Source organism: Rhinoderma darwinii, chromosome 5, assembly GCF_050947455.1.
Source record: "Rhinoderma darwinii isolate aRhiDar2 chromosome 5, aRhiDar2.hap1, whole genome shotgun sequence".
Lineage (NCBI taxonomy): Eukaryota > Metazoa > Chordata > Amphibia > Anura > Rhinodermatidae > Rhinoderma > Rhinoderma darwinii.
In genome coordinates, this window is record NC_134691.1 from 150,591,733 (window position 1) to 150,611,826 (window position 20,094).

At 44.4% G+C, this 20,094-nt stretch overlaps 1 protein-coding gene across 1 annotated transcript in view; it reads right to left on the reverse strand.

Annotated features, from left to right (window-relative positions):
• Positions 1–20,094, reverse strand: part of SYCP2L (synaptonemal complex protein 2 like) — a 344,080-nt gene that overhangs the window by 289,256 nt on the left and 34,730 nt on the right. The window contains exons 9-11 of the mRNA XM_075828429.1: positions 14,296–14,330; positions 12,109–12,251; positions 9,912–9,964 (exon numbers count right to left, since the gene is read on the reverse strand). Of these exons, the coding sequence (XP_075684544.1) occupies positions 9,912–9,964; positions 12,109–12,251; positions 14,296–14,330 (231 nt within the window). The remainder of the gene's footprint in view (positions 1–9,911; positions 9,965–12,108; positions 12,252–14,295; positions 14,331–20,094) is intronic.

Consider the following 20,094-nt stretch of genomic DNA (forward strand, 5'->3'; position numbering starts at 1 on the left):
TAGTGGATTTGGAAACTAAGTCTGCATCAGAGGGAAGTTGTCTCCCGGCTCCTGCATAATACCAATATATGTTCTCTAGTGACTTATCACACCTCGTTGTACTATATGATCCGTTAGACATTTGTATTCATAAATGAGTATAATTCCGCTTACTTACGGCATTGAAAACATGAACGACAGAACTAACATATAAACAGTGAACTGTATCGGCAATGCGAGATGACACATAGGCCATTGCCGAAACATGCCCTCCTCGTGGCACTAAAGAGTAGCGGGGAAAGCCCCGTGCTATTAGGCAGTATTAAAGTATCCTTCCCTATCTGCAGCCCTACACACCACATTGCATCATGAGCCCTTTCCAAAAACTCGCAAAGGAGAGCTATAAATCAAACATCAGTATAAGCTATACATCAGTAATATTCAACCACCAAATGCTTTCCGGGCAGATACCAGGAACACTCACGCGTTCCCTCGACTGAGGCCCATTCTTCACATCAACCGATTCACTCCTTCCCAGTACAGGATAAGTACCTCAAGCAGAATGAGAACGGATTGGCAGTCCATCCAAAATAAATGGGCAGGATGAGAATAACCCCTTTCAAGGCCTCCAGAACTATCAATCCACCGGATAAATCCTCCAAACTGGGTTCACCGTAACAGTGGCATCCATCCTTAAGCGCAGGAGACCAACCCGAAGCTTTAGCCTGCATCAGACACAATACATGAGGAACTCAAACGACAACTTTAAATTCCGGCACTTTCCATCCTCACCATCCAGAGGACTCACACGCGGCGGGGCGATCTCTTTCCTCTCACCCAGTTGTTGGCCTCCACCAGGAGAGTTAAAAAAGATAGAACGGTCGTTATCCACTACCCGCTGCCGTGCAGGATACGCCATGGAATATGGTATATTGAGATCCCTCAGCCGCCTTTTCACAGCCATAAACGTAGCTCTACGCTTCTGTAGATCAGCCGAGAAATCGGGGAATATGGAGATTGCGACGCCATTATACGTAATTCCTTGTAGTCGGCAGGCTTGACGTAGGATCATGTCCCTGTCGTTACAATTAAGCAGACGGGCCAGCATCGGCCTCGAAGGGGCGCCAGGCGGAGGTGGTCTTGCCGGAACCCTGTGCGCCCTTTCCACTGCAAAGGCCTGCGAGTAAGGTGCGTCTGGCAGTATCTCTTTCAGCCATTTAGATATACATTTGCACGGATCTTGGCCCTCTGACTTCTCTGGCAATCCTATTATCCGAATATTATTTCGGCGCAACCTATTATCCAGGTCGTCATTTTTCTACTTTAATAGCTCAGCCATAGATTCCAGGTCAGAAATAGCACGTGGCATGGCTGCCGTCCTATCTTCCACATGTGTCACTCGTTCTCTCAAGGCCTGCATATCTTGCCTGACAAGGCCTATATCAATTTTCACCTCCTCCATCTTACCGGTCAGCGAGGTCTTGCATGCTGATATGGTTGCCAGGAGTTTATTCATCACCTCCGACGGGGTAGGTTCCGGCTCCTTCTCCTCCACCACCACTAAAGACGAGGCCGTCCCTCCAGGTGTCTCACTGCCCTTTGAACGCTGCTGCAGAGAAGCACGGCCGCCATCTTGTGTTTCTCCCCGGGCAAAGCTCTAACTTTTCCGTGGCCGTTTGGCCTCTCGTGGGGCCCATAACTCCACTCTTACCATCCGACTGCTGCCTGGATCTCCGGGACGTAATGGTGAAGGTAAGGAAACGATCAGGATATTAACAGGATCAGTATAGCACGGGACCACAGCGGAGCTCTCAAGTCATGCGACTGCTCCCGTTGCGCACCAAGCCACGCCCCTTCATATTTTGCTATATTTATTGGAGTTAGTCTGTGAAAATGAAAATCTACTTTTTTTCCTGGAAAAAAACATAAATATTTCTAATTTTTGCAAGAAATAAAGGAGAGAAAGCACCCCAACATTTGTAAAGCAATTTCTCCCGATTACGGAAATACCCCACATGTGGTAATAAACTGCTGTTTGGACCCAAAGCAGGGCTCAGAAGGGAAGGAACGCCATTTGGATTTTGAAGCTCTGATTTTACTGGAATGGTTTTCGGTGCCGTGTCACGTTTGCAACGCCCTGGAGGGACCTAAACAGTGGAATCCCCCCAAAACTGACCCCATTTTGGAAACTATACCCCTCAAGGAATTTTTCTAGTGGTATAGTTAGCATTTTTACCCCACAGGTTTTTTGCTGAATTTATTGGAATTAGTCTGTGAAGATGAAGAGAGAATTTTTTGGGGAAAAAACAGAATTTTCTAATTTTTATAAGGAGTAAAGGAGAAAAAGCACCTCAACATTTGTAAAGCAATTTCTCCTGATTACGGTAATACCCCCATATGTAGTAATAAACTGCTGTTTGGACCCACGGCAGGGCTCAGAAGGGACGGAGCACCATTTGGATTTTGCAGCTCAGATTTTGCTGAATTGGTTTCTGGGGGCCATGTCGCATTTGCAGAGCCCCTGAAGTCCCAGTACAGTAGAAATTCCCCAGGTGTGATCCCAATTTGGAGACTATACCCCTGAAAGAATTAAATTAGAGGTGTAGTGAGCATTTTTTGCCCTCAGGTGTTTTATAGATTTTATTAGAATTGGTCCGTGAAAATGAAAAAATATTTTTTTTCCAATAACCTGTAGATTTAGCTTAGAATTTTTCATTTCCACAAGGAATACAGGAGAAGACACCCCAAAATGTGTTACACAATTTCTCCTGAGTAGGGAAATACCCCATATGTGGTTGTAAACGGCTATTTGGACATACGGAAAGGGTCTAAACGGAAAAAGTGCAATTTCGTTTTTGGAGTGGAGATTTTACAAAATTTGTTTTTTACCCCATGTGGCATTGCGCTGAGGTACCAGTACAGTGAAAACTCCCGAGAAGTGACCCCATTTAGGAAACTACACCCCTCAAGTAATTCATCTAGAAGTGTAGTGAGCATTTTGACCCTCAAAGGTTTTGCAGAAATTAGTGCAGTGGATGTTGCAGATTGAAAATTGCCATTTTCCACAGATATGCTATTTCAGTGCCCAATGTGTTGGGCCCAGCTTGTACCACTGGAGACATACGCCCCATAAATTGTTAAGCGGTTCTCCAGAGTACGGTAATACCCCATATGTGGTCATAAACTGCTGTTTGGGCACACTGCCAGGCCCAGAAGGAGTGCCATTTGGCTTTTGTAACGCAGATTTTGCTTGATAGTAGTTTTGTTTAGTGTTTTACTGGTGTTTCATTTTATAATGTGGGGGCATATGTAAGCTGGGCGGAGTGTATCAGGGTATATGTAAGCTGGGCGGAGTCCATCAGGGTATATGTAAGCTGGGCGGAGTCCATCAGGGTATATGTAAGCTGGGCGGAGTCCATCAGGGTATATGTAAGCTGGGCGGAGTCCATCAGGGTATATGTAAGCTGGGCGGAGTCCATCAGGGTATATGTAAGCTGGGCGGAGTCCATCAGGGTATATGTAAGCTGGGCGGAGTCCATCAGGGTATATGTAAGCTGGGCGGAGTCCATCAGGGTATATGTAAGCTGGGCGGAGTCCATCAGGGTATATGTAAGCTGGGCGGAGTCCATCAGGGTATATGTAAGCTGGGCGGAGTCCATCAGGGTATATGTAAGCTGGGCGGAGTCCATCAGGGTATATGTAAGCTGGGCGGAGTCCATCAGGGTATATGTAAGCTGGGCGGAGTCCATCAGGGTATATGTAAGCTGGGCGGAGTCCATCAGGGTATATGTAAGCTGGGCGGAGTCCATCAGGGTATATGTAAACTGGGCGGAGTCCATCAGGGTATATGTAAGCTGGGCGGAGTCCATCAGGGTATATGTTAGCTGGGCGGAGTGTATCAGGGTATATGTTAGCTGGGCGGAGTGTATCAGGGTATATGTAAGCTGGGCGGGGTACATCAGGGTATATGTAAGCTGGGCGGAGTGCAACAGGTCATAATAGGATGATGTAATAATGGGGAGAATGAATAATAAAATTAATTATCCATGGATAGCGACGTACGCTTTGAACCAATCCTTTATGCACAGGCCGGATTTTTGGTTGCAGGAGTCGCACTTCTAAAGGGTGTCTGTGGTGTTGTACAAAACATCTGCACTCCAGTATTGCCTAATCTTTGACTTCTTCACTAGCCCCATATGTAGCACAGAGCCCAAAATGTCATAGTTTCCGCTGCATTTACAGGGTCTACCTGTGGGGGCTGCAAATGATGACGTGGGGTTTTAGGTGAAGAACTGCACATATAAATTAGTCTGGACCGTCGCTTTGCATTATTGCGTTCCAAGAGTCAGAACTTTTTATTTTTCCGTTGACTAGCTATGGGAGTGCTTGATTTTCATGGTATGAGCTGTCGTTTTTATTAGTATCATTTTGGGGTACATGCGATAATTTGATCAGTTTTTATTCCATTTTTTCTGAGGTGAGGAGACCAAAAAACAGAAATTCTTTCACTATTTTTTTTTATAATTTTTTACCGGTGTTCTCTGTGCAGTATAAACAACATGTTTACTTTATTCTGCGGCTCGATACGATTATGGCAATACCAAATTTATATTGTTTTTATATGTTTTACTACTTTTACAAAATAAAAACACAAAATGTTTTAGTGTCCCCATGTCCTGAGAGCCATAACTATTTTTTTGTCGACAGAGCTTTGTGAGGGCTTGTTTTTTGCGTGACACCGTAGTTTTTATTGGTACCATGTTTGGCTACGCGCGACTTTTTGATCACTTTTTATTCCATTTTTTTGGAAATAACGTGATCAAAAAAGGAAATTCTGCCATTGTTTTTTATTGTATTTTTTTTTACGGTGTTCACCGTGCGGGATAAATAATATGATATTTTTTAGGTCAGGCCAATACGAACGCGGCGATACCTATTATGTCTAGTTTTTGTCTTTTTTTTAATTTTTTTTCTAATTATAAAGGGCTTGAACAGGGAAACAAGGCGATTATTGTTTTTATTACGTAAAACATTTATTTATTTATCTAAAACTTTTTTTTAACTTGTTTTCACTTTTTATTTTACACATACTAGGGGACTGGAAGATCTGATCTTCTGATCCCCTGTAGAATACAGTGCACTACTTGTGTAGTGCAGTATATTGTAACTGTCACTTTACAACTGACAGTTGAGCCTATTACGTCCTGCCTTGGGCAGGACCTAATAGGCTCCCGTACCTGGCAACCAGGAAGCCGTTGCTAGGCTTCCTGGTTGCCATTGCAACCATCAGAACCCTGCGATTTTTCGTGGGAGGGGGGGGGGCAATGGGGTGCAGAGGGAGCCCCCTCCCTCTGTATCAATCACTTAAATGCCGCTGTCGCTATTGACAGCAGCATTTAAGGGGTTAAACTACAGCGATCGGAGAGGACAGTGATCGCTGTAGTTGCAGTGGGATGTCAGCTGTATATTACAGCCGACATCCGATGAAGATGGAGCGAGCACAGCTCCTGTGCCCGCTTCATCCTCAGGGCGTTACTATACGCCCATTTTCAGGAAGGGGTTAATAAAAATAGTGGGTTTTTTTACACCGCTTTCTCTGATCTCCTCACGGATCTCACAGAAATGAGGAGATCAGAGAAAGTGACAGGAGCTTTCTCCTGCAGACGACGTCACAGACGGCTGTGACTGGTCTTCAGAGACTGACCAATCACAGCAATCGCCGGCATTGGGGACTGCTAATTGGTCCCCAGGCAGAAAGCAGACGGTTAGCTGTCAATGACAGCTGCCGCCGCTGTTATATCACTATGTGATTTCACATAGTGACAGTTTATTCCTTCTCCGCAATAGTACGGCGAAGGTACGCTTCAATGAGCGGCCTGCGACATACTATTACGGAGAAGGTACGAAAGGGGTTAAAAGCATACTCAAATAGAACACAGGGCCCTTATGTTACCAACTGCAGATTTTGGCCACTTTCACACGAGCATAAAAGCGTTCCTTTTTTTTTGCCCCTATTACAAATATAACACCCTGGATCTCCTGGTGCTCTTGCTTCGGTTCCAATGTAATTTGGGAGGACCTGGATTTCATCTGTAATACAGGCACAGAAAAGCACCCATATTACGCTTCTGTGAAATAGGCAGTTGGTAAGAAAAGGCCCCTGTGTTATATTTTTAGGTATGCTTTTCAAGGCACTTATTTAAAGAGACAGGCGCTGTAATGTAGGTGACAGCAGTGCTTTTTATTTAGAAAAACTATCTACTTTCACCACTTTAGGAGCGATTTTAGCTTTATGCTAGTTAGTTTCTTAATGCCCAAGTGGACGTGTTTTTACTTTAGACCAAGTGGGCGTTGTACTAAATGAATGGAGAGAAGTGCATGACGCTGATTGGTTAGCGTCATACACTCCTCTGTACAACGCCCACTTGGTCTAAAGTAAAAACACGTCCACTTGGGCATTAAGAAACTAACTAGCATAAAGCTAAAATCACTCCTAACGTGGTGAAAGTAGATCGTTTTTCTAACTAAAAAGAACTGCTGTTACCTACATTATAGCGCCCATCTCCTTATGTAGAACATAGGGCACTTATAATGTGGTGACAGTCTCATTAACCCTTTCAGGAAAAGACTAATTTTCATGCTTTTGTTTTTTCCTCTTCGCATTCAAAAGGTCATAACTTTTCTTTTTTCGTTGACAGCCATATGAGGGCTTAATTTTTATGGGACAAGTTGTACTTTCTAATGGTACTATTTAATATTGTGTATGTGTGATGTACTGGAAAAAAATTCAGAATGTGGAATTGGGAAAAAAACAGCAGTTCCTCCATTTTCTTATGGGTTTCGTTTTTACAGCGTCCACTGTACGATGAAAATGACACATTATCTTTATTCTGCGGGTCAGTACGATCACAGTGATACCACAGTGAAAAAATTTAACGTTTGAGAGAAACAAACAAAATTTTGCATCACCATATTGTGACCCCCCATAACTTTTTTACATTTCTGTGCAGAGCTGTGCAAGGCGACTTTTTGTACGTGGAAAGACGTAGTTTTTATTACTACCATTTTGGGGAATGTCCGGCATTTTTATTCATTTTTGGGGGTAGTTTAAGTGGAAAAAAAAAAAACTGATTCGGCCATTTTTACCTTTTTTTCCCGCAACGACGGTCACCGTATTGGATATTATTATAGTTCGGGCATTTTCAGCCGTGGGGATACCTAAATGTGTTTGTTTATTTTTATATGTGATCTAGGGAAAAGGGGATGATATGAATTATATATTTTTTTTAAACTTTTTTAAAATATTTTTTTCCCTTCTATTTAGCCCTTCTAGGGGGCTTGAACCTGTGATCATTAGATCACTTTTGCCATAGACTGCAATATCACAGTATTGCAGACAATGGCAAAATCAGTGCAGGTCTAAATAGCAATCCTCATAGTGGGCCTGGCAGCGTTCACAAGGCTCAAGATCCTAGAGGAATACACCGGCTTACGCGATCTCGCCGCACGGGAGCCTGTGACCGGCCCTGAATTGAAAGGGGCAGTAAAAACCCCTCAGATGCCGGTGGTCAAATCTGACACTGGCATATGAGGGGTTAAATGCTTGTGATCAGAAATGTTTCTGATCGCAGGCATTGCCGCCGGGTCCCTGCTCTGTAACACAGCAGAGACCCGGTGGCTATGGCGCCTGCACTGCTTCGGAGCGGCTGCCATATTTAAATACCCTTTCCCGATGTAAATCTACAGATCAGTGACGAGTAAGGGTTAAGTAGTAATGTGTGCAACACTGAAGAATGCTTGACTACCTAAAACTTTGTTAAAATTTCACATTGAATGAAAAAACTGGTTATTCACAAGTTGTGGTCCTTGAATGAGGTTGTAAACACAGATTTTGTTCAGTTTATTTCCAAGCTTGTACTATCAACCATATAACTTAAGAACAGGAGATACATTGATACTTAATTAGTGTATGTGCATACAGCGTTGGTTTTTTTTTTTGTCAAGAAGAAAAAAAATCTGCCTCAATATTTCCTTGCTGGAAACCAACAGATGCAATTATCAAGTCCACGATGTACCATATAGGTAACTTCCCAGGAAGTGTCAGTCCTACCAGAACATATGCAGTAAGCCACGGTAAACATCAAAAAGGGAACGCATCACAAGGAAATTACATTATTTAACCCCTTCCCGCCGCAGCCCTTTTTCAGATTTTCATTTTCGTTTTTCCCTCCCCACCTTCCAAAGGCCATAACGCCTTTATTCTTCCGTCTATATAGTACTATGAGGGCTTGATTTTTGCGGGACAAGTTGTAGTTTTTCGTAGCACCATTTATTTTGCAGTATAATGTACTAGGAAACCGGGAAAAAATTATTTGTGGGGTAGAAAATGAAAAAAACAGTGATTCCGCCATAGTTTTTTGCGCGCCATTTTTACGGAATTCACTGTACAATTAAAACAACATATTCATTTTATTCTGTGGGTCAATACGATTACGCCGATACCAAATATGTGTAGGTTTTTCTATATTTTACTACTTTTACAAGTAAAAACCTAAGTGTAAAAAAGAAAATTTATTTTGTTTCGCCAAATTCCGAGAGCCGTAACGTCTTTATTTTTCCGTCGATTAAGTGGTATAAGGGCTTATTTTTTGCGGGATAAGCTGTAGTTTTTAATAATACAATTTTGGTGTAAATGTGACGGTTTGATCACTTTTTATTTCATTTTTTGTGGGAGATTAGGTGAACAAAAAATAGAGATTCTGGCGTTTACAATTTTGGTTTTTTTACGGCGTTCACCGTGCGGGTTAAATAATGATATATTGTGATAGTTCAGACTTTTACGGACGCGGCGATACCAATTATGTTTATTTATTTAATTTTTTACTATGCTCTAGGGGGAAAATGGGAAAAGGGGGGTTTTTTGAACTTTTAATATTTTATTTTTTTTTACACAAAAAAAACAACTTTATTTAACTAATTTTTACATTTTTTATTAGTCCCCCTAGGGGACTTCAACCAGCGATCGTTAGATCGCTTGCACGATATACTGCAATACTAATGTAATGCAGTATATCGTGATTCTGACAGTCTCCTATGAAGCCCTGCCGGAGGCAGAGCTTCTTAGGAGTACCAAGATGGCGGACCTGGGGGACTTCGTCAGACCCCCAGGCAGCCGTGTGAACCAACGGCTCCCCCCGATCTCGCCGCAGGGGGGCCGTTGAGACGTTACAGGGGGTCGCCCCCCTGTTTTTAGTAATTTAAATGCAGCGATCTCTATTGAACGCGGCATTTAACGGGTTAAACAAGCGGGATCGCGCTAAAGCGCGATCCTGCTCGTAACCCGGAAGTGTCGGCTGTAACACACAGCCGACAGATTCGCTCTATGAAGCTGACTCAGCCCGTGAGCCCGCTCCATATTCCCCCACCCGGCGTGCGCCGTATATATACGGCGGATGTCGGGAAGGGGTTAAAAAGGACCTATCACTTCTGAAGTAACCTCAGAAAGTGATAGACTTCAATATAAAACGTTTGTCAAACATACAGTAAGAAAAGGTAAAATGAACATTTCCGCGTCTAATGATCTGGCTGAGCAGACGTCAGGCAAAAGTCAGCTCCAAGTAGTTCAAGACTCATAAGATTTTGATTGCGCCCTCAGATTTCCAGCCTCTGAGCTGGAAACAAGCATTTGTGGAGGGGTTTAGAAGTACTATGGCCTCTTCTAATCAGGTTTTTATTATAAACATATAAAGTTAAAAACAAACAAAAAAAATTTAATTGCTTTTGTTGTTTTCCAGTTTTGTTTTTTTTTAGTAGAGGAAGGATAATATCATTTTGAATTCATTTAAGACATTGAAGTAGCTACAGGGTGTTGCTGCAACTAGCACTACATTTACTCATCTTACTTTTCCACTGGTTTATAGTTATATGCATACCTTTTGGTTTCTTTTAATCTGAAATTAAGAGCGTTCAAAAATTTCCGACAATCCTAAAAAAAAACAAAAAAACAAAGCATAAGTTTGTAGTTCACATTTGCATACTTTTGTACTACTAGAAAATGATAATGGGTTGGTTCTTATATACACCTGCTTCCTATGCACTGGAGATCCTACTATGGTATATAGCCATGTGTCCAGGGCCGGATATCCCATTAGACGATAGGCACGTGCCTATCGTTGGTACTGCATGAAGCATGACAGCCCCTGTGCGTTAATCCAGCATTGATCTCGGTTAGCGGAGATAAATGCAGGAGCAGTAAGCTGTATGCACCAACCAGTTAGGCTCTTTATAAGAAGCTTTATACAAGCAGAGGGTGTACTATGGGAGCCTACTTGTGTTGAGTATAGGGGGGGGGTCACTTCTCATGTGCTGGAGGAAGGTGGGGGCACTGCTGAGAGTGATGGTTGAAGGGGACCGCTGTGACGACCATTAGAAGGGGGGTCCCGGATAGGACTACTGGAGGAATAGGTGAGGCACTGCTGTGACTAATGGAAAAAGTGGAGGGAGCTGCAGTGAATACTGGCAGGAGGGTTACTCTTGCAGAAAATGTTGTAACTACTAAAAGGGAGAGCGGGAGCAATACTGAAGAGGTGCACCTACTGTTAGGGTATATGTGCACACGATAGCTGCCTTTTACGTCTGAAATTACAGACTGTTTTCAGGAGAAAACAGCTCCGTCGATTCAGACGTAATTGCTCCTCCTCGCATTATGCGAGGCGTAATTGACGGCCGTATATTTGAGCTGTTCTTCATTGAATTCAATGAAAAACGGCTCAAATTACGTTTCAAAGAAGTGTCCTGCACTTCTTTGACGAGGCAGTCATTTTACTCGTCGTCGTTTGACAGCTATCAAACGACGACGCGTAAACGACAGGTCGTCGGCACAGTACGTCGGCAAACCCATTCAAATGAATGGGCAGATGTTTGCCGACGTATTGGAGGCGTATTTTCAGACGTAAAACGAGGCATAATACGCCTCGTTTACGTCTGAAAATAGGTTGTGTGAACCCAGCCTTAAGGGGGAGAACATGTGTGTGCTGTGTCCACTATGGGGGGGGGGGGGTAAAGATCTGCATGCGACATGTAAGGTAAAGTTCACAAATTAATTGACTGGAAATCAGGAGGAATGAGTGGACTAGGCATGATTATACTGGAGTATTGCCCCTACCTTTTATATAAAAAAAAAGTTTTAGGATCACGCCATTGAATCTTGTCCTACTCTTTGTAAGAACTATGGGGGACAGGATTTACTTTTCTACAGGTTATCTGGCGCAAATGTCACAATTTGCAATAAAAATTTTGACTTGTGCCGCTCACAGCACTTTTCTAAAAAGTGGGCGGAGTTTAGCAGAAGGGCAGGAGTAGCCATAGTAGTCTGAAACCTTCTCCTGAGACTTTGATGACATGTAATGTTGCACGTCAGCAGGGTCTGACGTCAAGTATGCAGACATAGGTATGATGACATTACTCACCACAGCCTACTTACCCATTCCATTTCTTTTTTTTTACGTGCAGAATGATGTTCTTCACATCTGTGTCGGGTCGCCGTTCATGGGTTCCGTCGGACCTTTCCGTCAGGGGAACCCACGAACAGAATACAAACGGAAACCATAGGTTTCTGTTTGCATCACCATTGATTTCAACGGTGACGGATTTGATGCAAATTGTTTCCATTTGTCACCGTTGTGAGAGGGTTCCGTTGTTTTGACAGAATCAGTACCGTAGGCGACTGCACTACCGATTCCGTTAAAACAACGGAACCCTTACACAATGGTGACAAACGGAAACCTTTTGCACCGAGATGCAGGATGAAACTATTCTAAGGGAATGGAGTTCCACTTTAACTTCTCAGCAGTTCATGCTAAACTGCCGCCTTATCGCCACTATCATGTGACCAACTCTGACTAATTCAACAGTGATAACCAATAGGGCAGTGAATAATTTATTTTAAAAAAAATAAAATTTAAAAAATGTGGCTATTGATTTCAATCACTAATTTTGGATATTTAATTTTTTCATTTTTACAGCAATATTCATTAAAAGAAAAAAAATACATTACTTAGTTCAGCTTCTAAAATCCCTGAACACATTACAAACAAAATATGTAAAATAGTCAGAGCACATAAGAGATACCGTTTCAAAATCCTTATCATTGATTTCTTTGAAGGCTTGAACAAAGAAACTATCTTCAAACCACTTTTGGGCAAAATTATCTCTTATCTTTTTAGTGGTCATCCTGCACAGGGCTTCGGTAATAGCAACTTGGAGGTCATAGTCTATATTGAACAAGAGGAAACAATACAAGACATTAACCATGTGAAAACAGTCATAAAACTAGAATATGAAAATTTTATTTTGAACCAACAGACGTAAAACCGAAGGTATGTGTAATGCATTGTTTTGGCAAGCAGGAACGGCATTGTCAGCCTGTTCTTGTGAACGGTGGTGGTCCCAGCGGTGGGACCCCCACTGATCAGATGTTTATTACCCATCCTGTGGATAGGCAATACAAATAGATTATGGGAAAACCCATTTTAGGCCCTGTTCACATGGCCGTCTGGAATTTTGAGGCAGATTTTGATCTGCCTGCATGCCATTTAGTGTAATTTTCGCTGCGTTTTTTCACCCACGGCCATTGAGCGCCGCGGGAAAAAGCGCCACGTAATACTCTCTCTGCCTCCTATTGATGTCAATGGGAGGTCAGACGTAAACACCCGAAGATAGGGCATGTCTCTTCTTTTTCCCGCGAGACGGTTTTTCCACGGGAAGAAAACGCCTCCGTCTCCCATTGAAATCAATGGGAGGCATTTTCGGCCGTTATTTGGCGCATTTTCTGACGCGGTTGCCACGTCAAAAAATATACTCTGTGTGAACAGGGCCTAATAGTTTGCACAGTCCAAATAGAGCATTTTCGTAAAACAGTAGCCATTACAGGCAAGATCTCTCTACATGTTTCGAACGTGTTAAAAAGCATAAATCATTGATCTCTATAGAGAAACAGAGCACCCATACATGCTTGCCAAGGGAAAAGACTCATGAAAAATATGTAAAAAAAGTTTCTCCAACCACACACCTCTCCCATTTGAAAGGGAATGTTTTGCAAACATTTTTTTACTCATTTTTATTTTATATTTTGGTTTATTTTTTTTTCCTTCCGCAACGTAGGAATAAATAAAAAATTTCAAATTTATTTAATTATGTTGGCCACCAGAGGGAGCACTTCCCAGAATTACAGCAAGAAGAATCAGGCAAAACAGCCTGACTCACAGCTGCTGTAAATGTGGGAGGGAGACTCACCACCACTCCCTATTTTTGGCTACAAGGCAAGAAGTGTCTTCAAGCATTGTCAGCTCCATTTTGGGAGTGATTGTACAATGGTAGGACGTGCTGATTGCAGCAGCTATAGGACACATCAAAAGGCTAAGAATGATGAAAGTCAAGAGGGAAGACCCTGTGGTGAATGACTTTACAGTTGTCATGCTCACAAAGCGTGTATTTGCCGCAATTGAGGCATTTTACGCGCTAACGTACGATTAATATTCCTATTTATATCAAAGTGCGCCGTTAGTATATACGTGTTTTTACACAAGCGTACAAATTACACGATAAATAAACGCACAGAACGTGTGTATTTCAAAAGCGCTTCACAAGAAACGCTAGTGTATTTGCCACGTTTACACGTCTTTTTTTTTAGCGCTGTGCGAACACGCCCTAAGGGAATTATTTTTCATTGACGTCTAGTTTCTATTGTGGCACAGGGGAGAAGACAGAAGACTGCTATAGGTGAGCAGAATTATTTTTATTATTTTTCATATTACTGGTTTTTTTTTTGTTCTGTAGGTTCCACTGGACCGTTTGGACTACGTCGATCTACTTTTATCTTTAAAATAATATGTTTAACAAAAGGTTGTGTAGGGGAGTTTTTTTCTCAACAAATATTTTCTTAGGTTTCTGACTATTTAATACTTTATTAGCGCCTTAGTAATGGCAGTTGCTTGATGACGTCTATTACTAAGGCGGGGCTTAGTGTAAGCCAGTAAAAAGGCTAGCACTAACCCCCCCATTATTACCAGAGTCCCTGCATTAGCTATGTGACCAGGGTTACTAGTCGGTGACCTACTTTTAATGTGACTGCTTGTAACCCGATCACATTGAACTCTCCATTCATAAGAAATTGATGGCCTATCCAATTTCAAGCCCTTACTTTGCCCAAAGCAGTCTAGAAAATTAAAGCGATCTGATTGGTTGCTATGGGCTAATCTTTTCCTTTTGCTCTCTCTTATATATTCCTCCCCCTATATATTTACAGAAATAGTATACCTCCAACTTCAAACAGTTTTCTTGCCAAGCCTTGCCTGCAGAAAAATGATTAAAAATAGTTTAATATAAAGCAGAAAAAATATACAAGAACTGTAAGGCCTCATGCACACAGTTGTATAAGGGTTCCCAAAGGTCTATAGGGCATTTACTGTACCTTTGTATGCCTTTGATTTCACACAGAGGCATACAGATTTTTTTTTCTTCAGATGCCATACAACTCCCACATAAAAAAAAATAACATGGCATGTTGCATTGGCTGCCATATGTACGGTGGTATTCTCCTCTCGAGGCATTGCTTGTAGGGGTGAATAGCTCCTGACAGAGCCTGTATGGCAGCACACAGAGGTTTTGCAGCTGTGTACTAGGGAGCCATACGGCCTCCGTGCACTGGCATGAAGGCTTCACGCAAACGAGACTGCCATGCATGAGCCCTCAAAATGATGAATCATAGAGTTATAACATTCGACCAACCAATCAAATCTTCCGGATAAGCCCTTGAAGGCCTTATTTACAAAATATTTAAAAAACCTCTTAGGCTGGGTTGACACCGTTTTTTGCAGGCAGAAAACCTGCCTCAAAATTCAGTTTGTAATTTTGAGGCAGATTTTGCTCTGCCTGCACGCAGATTTTCGCTGCGTTTTTTGCCCACGGCCTTTGAGCACCGGGGGCAAAAAAACGCTGCAAAATAAGCTTTCTCTGCCTCCCATTGATGTCAATGGGAGGTAAGAGACAAACGGGCGAGGCTAGGGCGAGGATAGGGCATGTCGCTTTTTCACGTGAGACTGTTTCTCCGCTCGCGGGAAAGAAAAAAAAAAACACACCGCCGCCTCCCATTGAAATCAATGGGAGGCACTTTGGGCCGTTTTTTGGCGCGGTTTCCACGTCAAAAAACGTGTCAAAAAAACTATGAACCGACCCTTAAAACACTAGACTTTTAAATCCATCACAGGTTAGAACATTAAAGGTGTATGCACAAGTGGCATTTTCGTAGGGTACCTGTACTGCAAAAAACCAGAGCAGAGGCCAGATGTGATTTACACTGTGGTTGGAAACATGGCACTTTTCAGGATATGTTGTAATTAAAAAACCAGAGCAAGCCTTATACTTTGGCTACACAGAAACTTTGGCCGCGACACATGTCCTTACGACCCCCAAGTTGCCGCAACCGCGACTTCATTGTTGCAAGAAATCCAGACCCACAGGACTACTTGCAACTGTGGTGTCGCGGTCGCCGAACTTGCGGATCGCAGAGAATCCACATTGACCTTCATTACCTGCAATGCAGGCAGGACAACACAGTGATTGTTGGCCGTGCAACCTTGTGGCTGGGACAAATTTGCAGTGTAGCTCTAGCTTTATTTGTAGCTGTTTTATGGAGTTTCTACGGTGGTCTTATACATTGGCTTCAAAATGGAAAAACCGTATGGCAATAGTCCCATCGTGCTTATTATATGCGGTTTGCCAGGCAATCAGTTCTAGGAACATCTTCCTGGAACGGTTTGCTTTCTAAGGCTGGAATCACACACAGTTTTGTTGGCTTTTTTTGCAGCGTTTCTTCCTCCTAAAACGCTGCAGCCAGATGTTACTATACAGTGTTTTGGTTTGTGGCATTTCTGTAGCGTTTTAGGGGGTTCAGTGGCCTTTCTTTTCAAAGCACAGCATAATCCGCTTTTCCCTTAGGAACATGAGATGTTTCTGTGATAATTGTGGTGTAGTAACTGTGCGGGACTCTGCCGTATTAATTACTGCCTCATCTGAATACAACCGAACAGTGGATACAAATATAGCCAAATTAAATATTCATAAAAGCTACAAAGACGATATTTAATAGCTGGATCACGCTACAATATCTAGTGATTGGTACCCTAATTTGAAACATGTTTGCTTAGATGTATTGCTCCATTATTGATTACACTACTGTGCTCACAATTGCCAAGAGTAACTAGACGTTCGTTTTACAATTGCAAAACAAAAAATAATTGCTACTTTCAGCAATCAATGTCTTTTTACCATTATAAAAAACAGGGGGAAAATGCTATCACCTACTCAAATTATTTGGGATAGTGAGCTACACTTGGCGATTATGAGCACAGTATTGTCATCACCAATCACTAATGTAGCAAGTGGTAGAAGCATACATATGTTCCAAATTAGGCAACAGCTCGCCAGATTGCTGAAAGTAGAATCATTTTTTTCCCATTTCTGTATGCTTCTTAAAATCTATACTACAGAAAAAAAAAAGGAAAATTGAAAAAAAACTACTTTTAGTAGTGCTACTAACAAATACCCCTGTAACTCAGGCTACATATCAGATGTAATTGAAACAGATGTACAGTATTTCAGTCGTACTTAAAGAGGCTCTGTCACCAGATTTTGCAACCCCTATCTCCTATTGCAGCAGATCGGCGCTGCAATGTAGATTACAGTAACGTTTTTTGTTTTTTTCAAAAACGAGCATTTTTGGCCAAGTTATGACCATTTTTATATTTATGCAAATGAGGCTTTCTTAAGTACAACTGGGCGTGTTTAAAGTTATGTCCAAGTGGGCGTGTATTGTGTGTGTACATCTAGGCATTTTTACTTGTTTTACTAGCTGGGCGTTGTGAATGGAAGTGTATGATGCTGACGAATCAGCATCATCCACTTCTCTTAGTCAACACCCAGCTTCTGGCAGTGCACAGACACACAGCGTGTTCGAGAGATCACGCTGTGACGTCACTTCCTGCCCCAGGTCCTGCATCGTGCCAGACAAGCGAGGACACATCGGCACCAGAGGCTACAGTTCATTTTGCAGCAGCATCGGCGTTTGCAGGTAAGTCGATGCAGCCTCTGTCGCCTGGTGCCGATATGTCCTCGCTCGTCCGACACGATGCAGGAAGTGACGTCACAGCGTGATCTCTCGAGAACACGCTGTGTGTCTGTGCACTGCCAGAAGCTGGGTGTTAACAAAGAGAAGTGGATGATGCCGATTCGTCAGCATCATACACTTCTATTCACAACGCCCAGCTAGTAAAAAGTAAAAACGCTCAGATGTACACACACACAATACACGCCCACTTGTACTTAACTTTAAACACGCCCAGTTGTACTTAAGAAAGCCTCATTTGCATAAATATAAAAATGGTCATAACTTTGCCAAAAATGCTCGTTTTTGAAAAAAAATAACGTTACTCTTATCTACATTGCAGCGCCGATCTGCTGCAATAGGAGATAGGGGTTGCAAAACCTGGTGACAGAGCCTCTTTAATACCTTGATGGCCGGATCTCTCACACACAATTTATCCAATTTTTGGCTGTTTTTTTTTTTTTCTAGCCAAAAACAGGAGTGGACACAAAAGAAAGGACATGCATCAGTCTGTTCTTTATACCTTTCCTTCCTTTAGGATCCACTTCGGCCTTTCATTCAAAAAACTGATCCAAAAACTGCACCAAACCAGTGTGTGTAAGATCCTGGGCTTAAAGGGGTTGTCCGAGATACCATCATATTTTCAAAACCCCCTTTAATGCATGTAATTTATAAATGTAAATACATTTGTTATATACTTACATTTTCCAAAGCGGCCCCGTTTCCAGATCCTGCCGTGGGGAACTTGACTGGTGACGTCACTCTCTGCACTGGCTCTGCCGCTTTGTTGATCTTGAATTCTTTGCCGGGTAGACGACACGTCACTTGTCACGTGGTGTATATCGGCTTGTTCTGCTTCACAGCCTGTAACACGCATGCGCTGTCACTGCTGTTCTCATGGTCCCTGCTGTTCGAGATAATAGCAGGGGCCGCGCATGCGCGTTACAACAGAACAAGCAGATATACACCACGGGACAAGTGACGTGCCGTATACCCGGCAAAGCATTCAAGATCAACAAAGCGGCAGAGCCAGTGCAGAGTGACGTCACCAGTCAAGTTCCCCACGGCAGGATCTGGAAATGGGGCCACTTTTGAAAATGTAAGTGTATAACAAATGTATTTACATTTATAAATTACATGCATTAAGGGGGTTTTTGAAAATATGACGGTATCTCGGACAACCCCTTTAAGGGGTTATCCAACTACAAGCAGCCTGCACGTGGTGGCTGCAGCCAATCATTGGCCTCAGCGGTCATGCGCTATATTGTTGTACTTCACCACCACGGCCTCAGATTGGCTGCAGCGATCATCTGCTGGCCGCTTGTAAACAAAGACCGGGAGGACTGCCGGAGCGCATGTGGTGGATCGACAATATGACCGCAACATGTTAACAGTCTTAAAGGCCATGTTGTTTATTAGATAAAAAAAAGCTGTAGTCATTAATCTCCTTTTAAATCTGATCTGTTCCCATCATTTGAAAAAGCTCCTAACATGTCAAAAGTTTAAAAAAAAAATTGTAGGGTGGAAATTGCCCTTAAACACTTCCGTACCGCCCATAGACTATAAACATCCGGGCGGTCCGAAATTAACTCTGCAGGGCCATTCCAGAACGTCCTGCAGGGTTAGCCGGTTTGCCGCTCCCCGGCGGCCTTTAGCTCCGTGATACAGCTGTAGCATGGAACTTTAACCGGAGACCACGCTGAGACCACAACGATCACATTGCTCCTAACATCGCGACGACTGAGGAGCTCCGTGATACAGCTATCTAGAGACAGCTGATATCGGAGCTTTCACCTGGAGACCACTTAGTGTGGTCTCCGGTCATGTGATCGCGGTGTCAGTGTGCTACAGCGATCACATTGCTCCTCCCAGCAGCGCTTACGCGCCGACGGTAAGACGCTCAGCTATGTGAACGCTGTGACAGCCTGTCACAGTGATCACATGCGTGGCGACGGTAAGGAGCACTACCTACGGGGGGGGGGGGGGGGGTTTCTGCGTGGCACCACCTACGGGGGGGGTGGGTCTGCGTGGCACCACCTACGGGGGGTGGGTGGGTCTGCGTGGCACCACCTACGGGGGGTGGGTGGGTCTGCGTGGCACCACCTACGGGGGGTGGGTCTGCGTGGCACCACCTACGGGGGGGTGGGTCTGCGTGGCACCACCTACGGGGGGGTGGGTCTGCGTGGCACCACCTACGGGGGGGTGGGTCTGCGTGGCACCACCTACGGGGGGGTGGGTCTGCGTGGCACCACCTACGGGGGGGTGGGTCTGCGTGGCACCACCTACGGGGGGGTGGGTCTGCGTGGCACCACCTACGGGGGGTGGGTCTGCGTGGCACCACCTACGGGGGGGTGGGTCTGCGTGGCACCACCTACGGGGGGGTGGGTCTGCGTGGCACCACCTACGGGGGGGTGGGTCTGCGTGGCACCACCTACGGGGGGGTGGGTCTGCGTGGCACCACCTACGGGGGGGTGGGTCTGCGTGGCACCACCTACGGGGGGGGTGGGTCTGCGTGGCACCACCTACGGGGGGGGTGGGTCTGCGTGGCACCACCTACGGGGGGGTGGGTCTGCGTGGCACCACCTACGGGGGGGTGGGTCTGCGTGGCACCACCTACGGGGGGGTGGGTCTGCGTGGCACCACCTACGGGGGGGTGGGTCTGCGTGGCACCACCTACGGGGGGGTGGGTCTGCGTGGCACCACCTACGGGGGGGGGTCTGCGTGGCACCACCTACAGGGGGGGGTCTGCGTGGCACCACCTACAGGGGGGGTCTGCGTGGCACCACCTACAGGGGGGGGCTGCGTGGCACCACCTACAGGGGGGGGCTGCGTGGCACCACCTACAGGGGGGGGGCTGCGTGGCACCACCTACGGGGGGGGCTGCGTGGCACCACCTACGGGGGGGGCTGCGTGGCACCACCTACGGGGGGGGCTGCGTGGCACCACCTACGGGG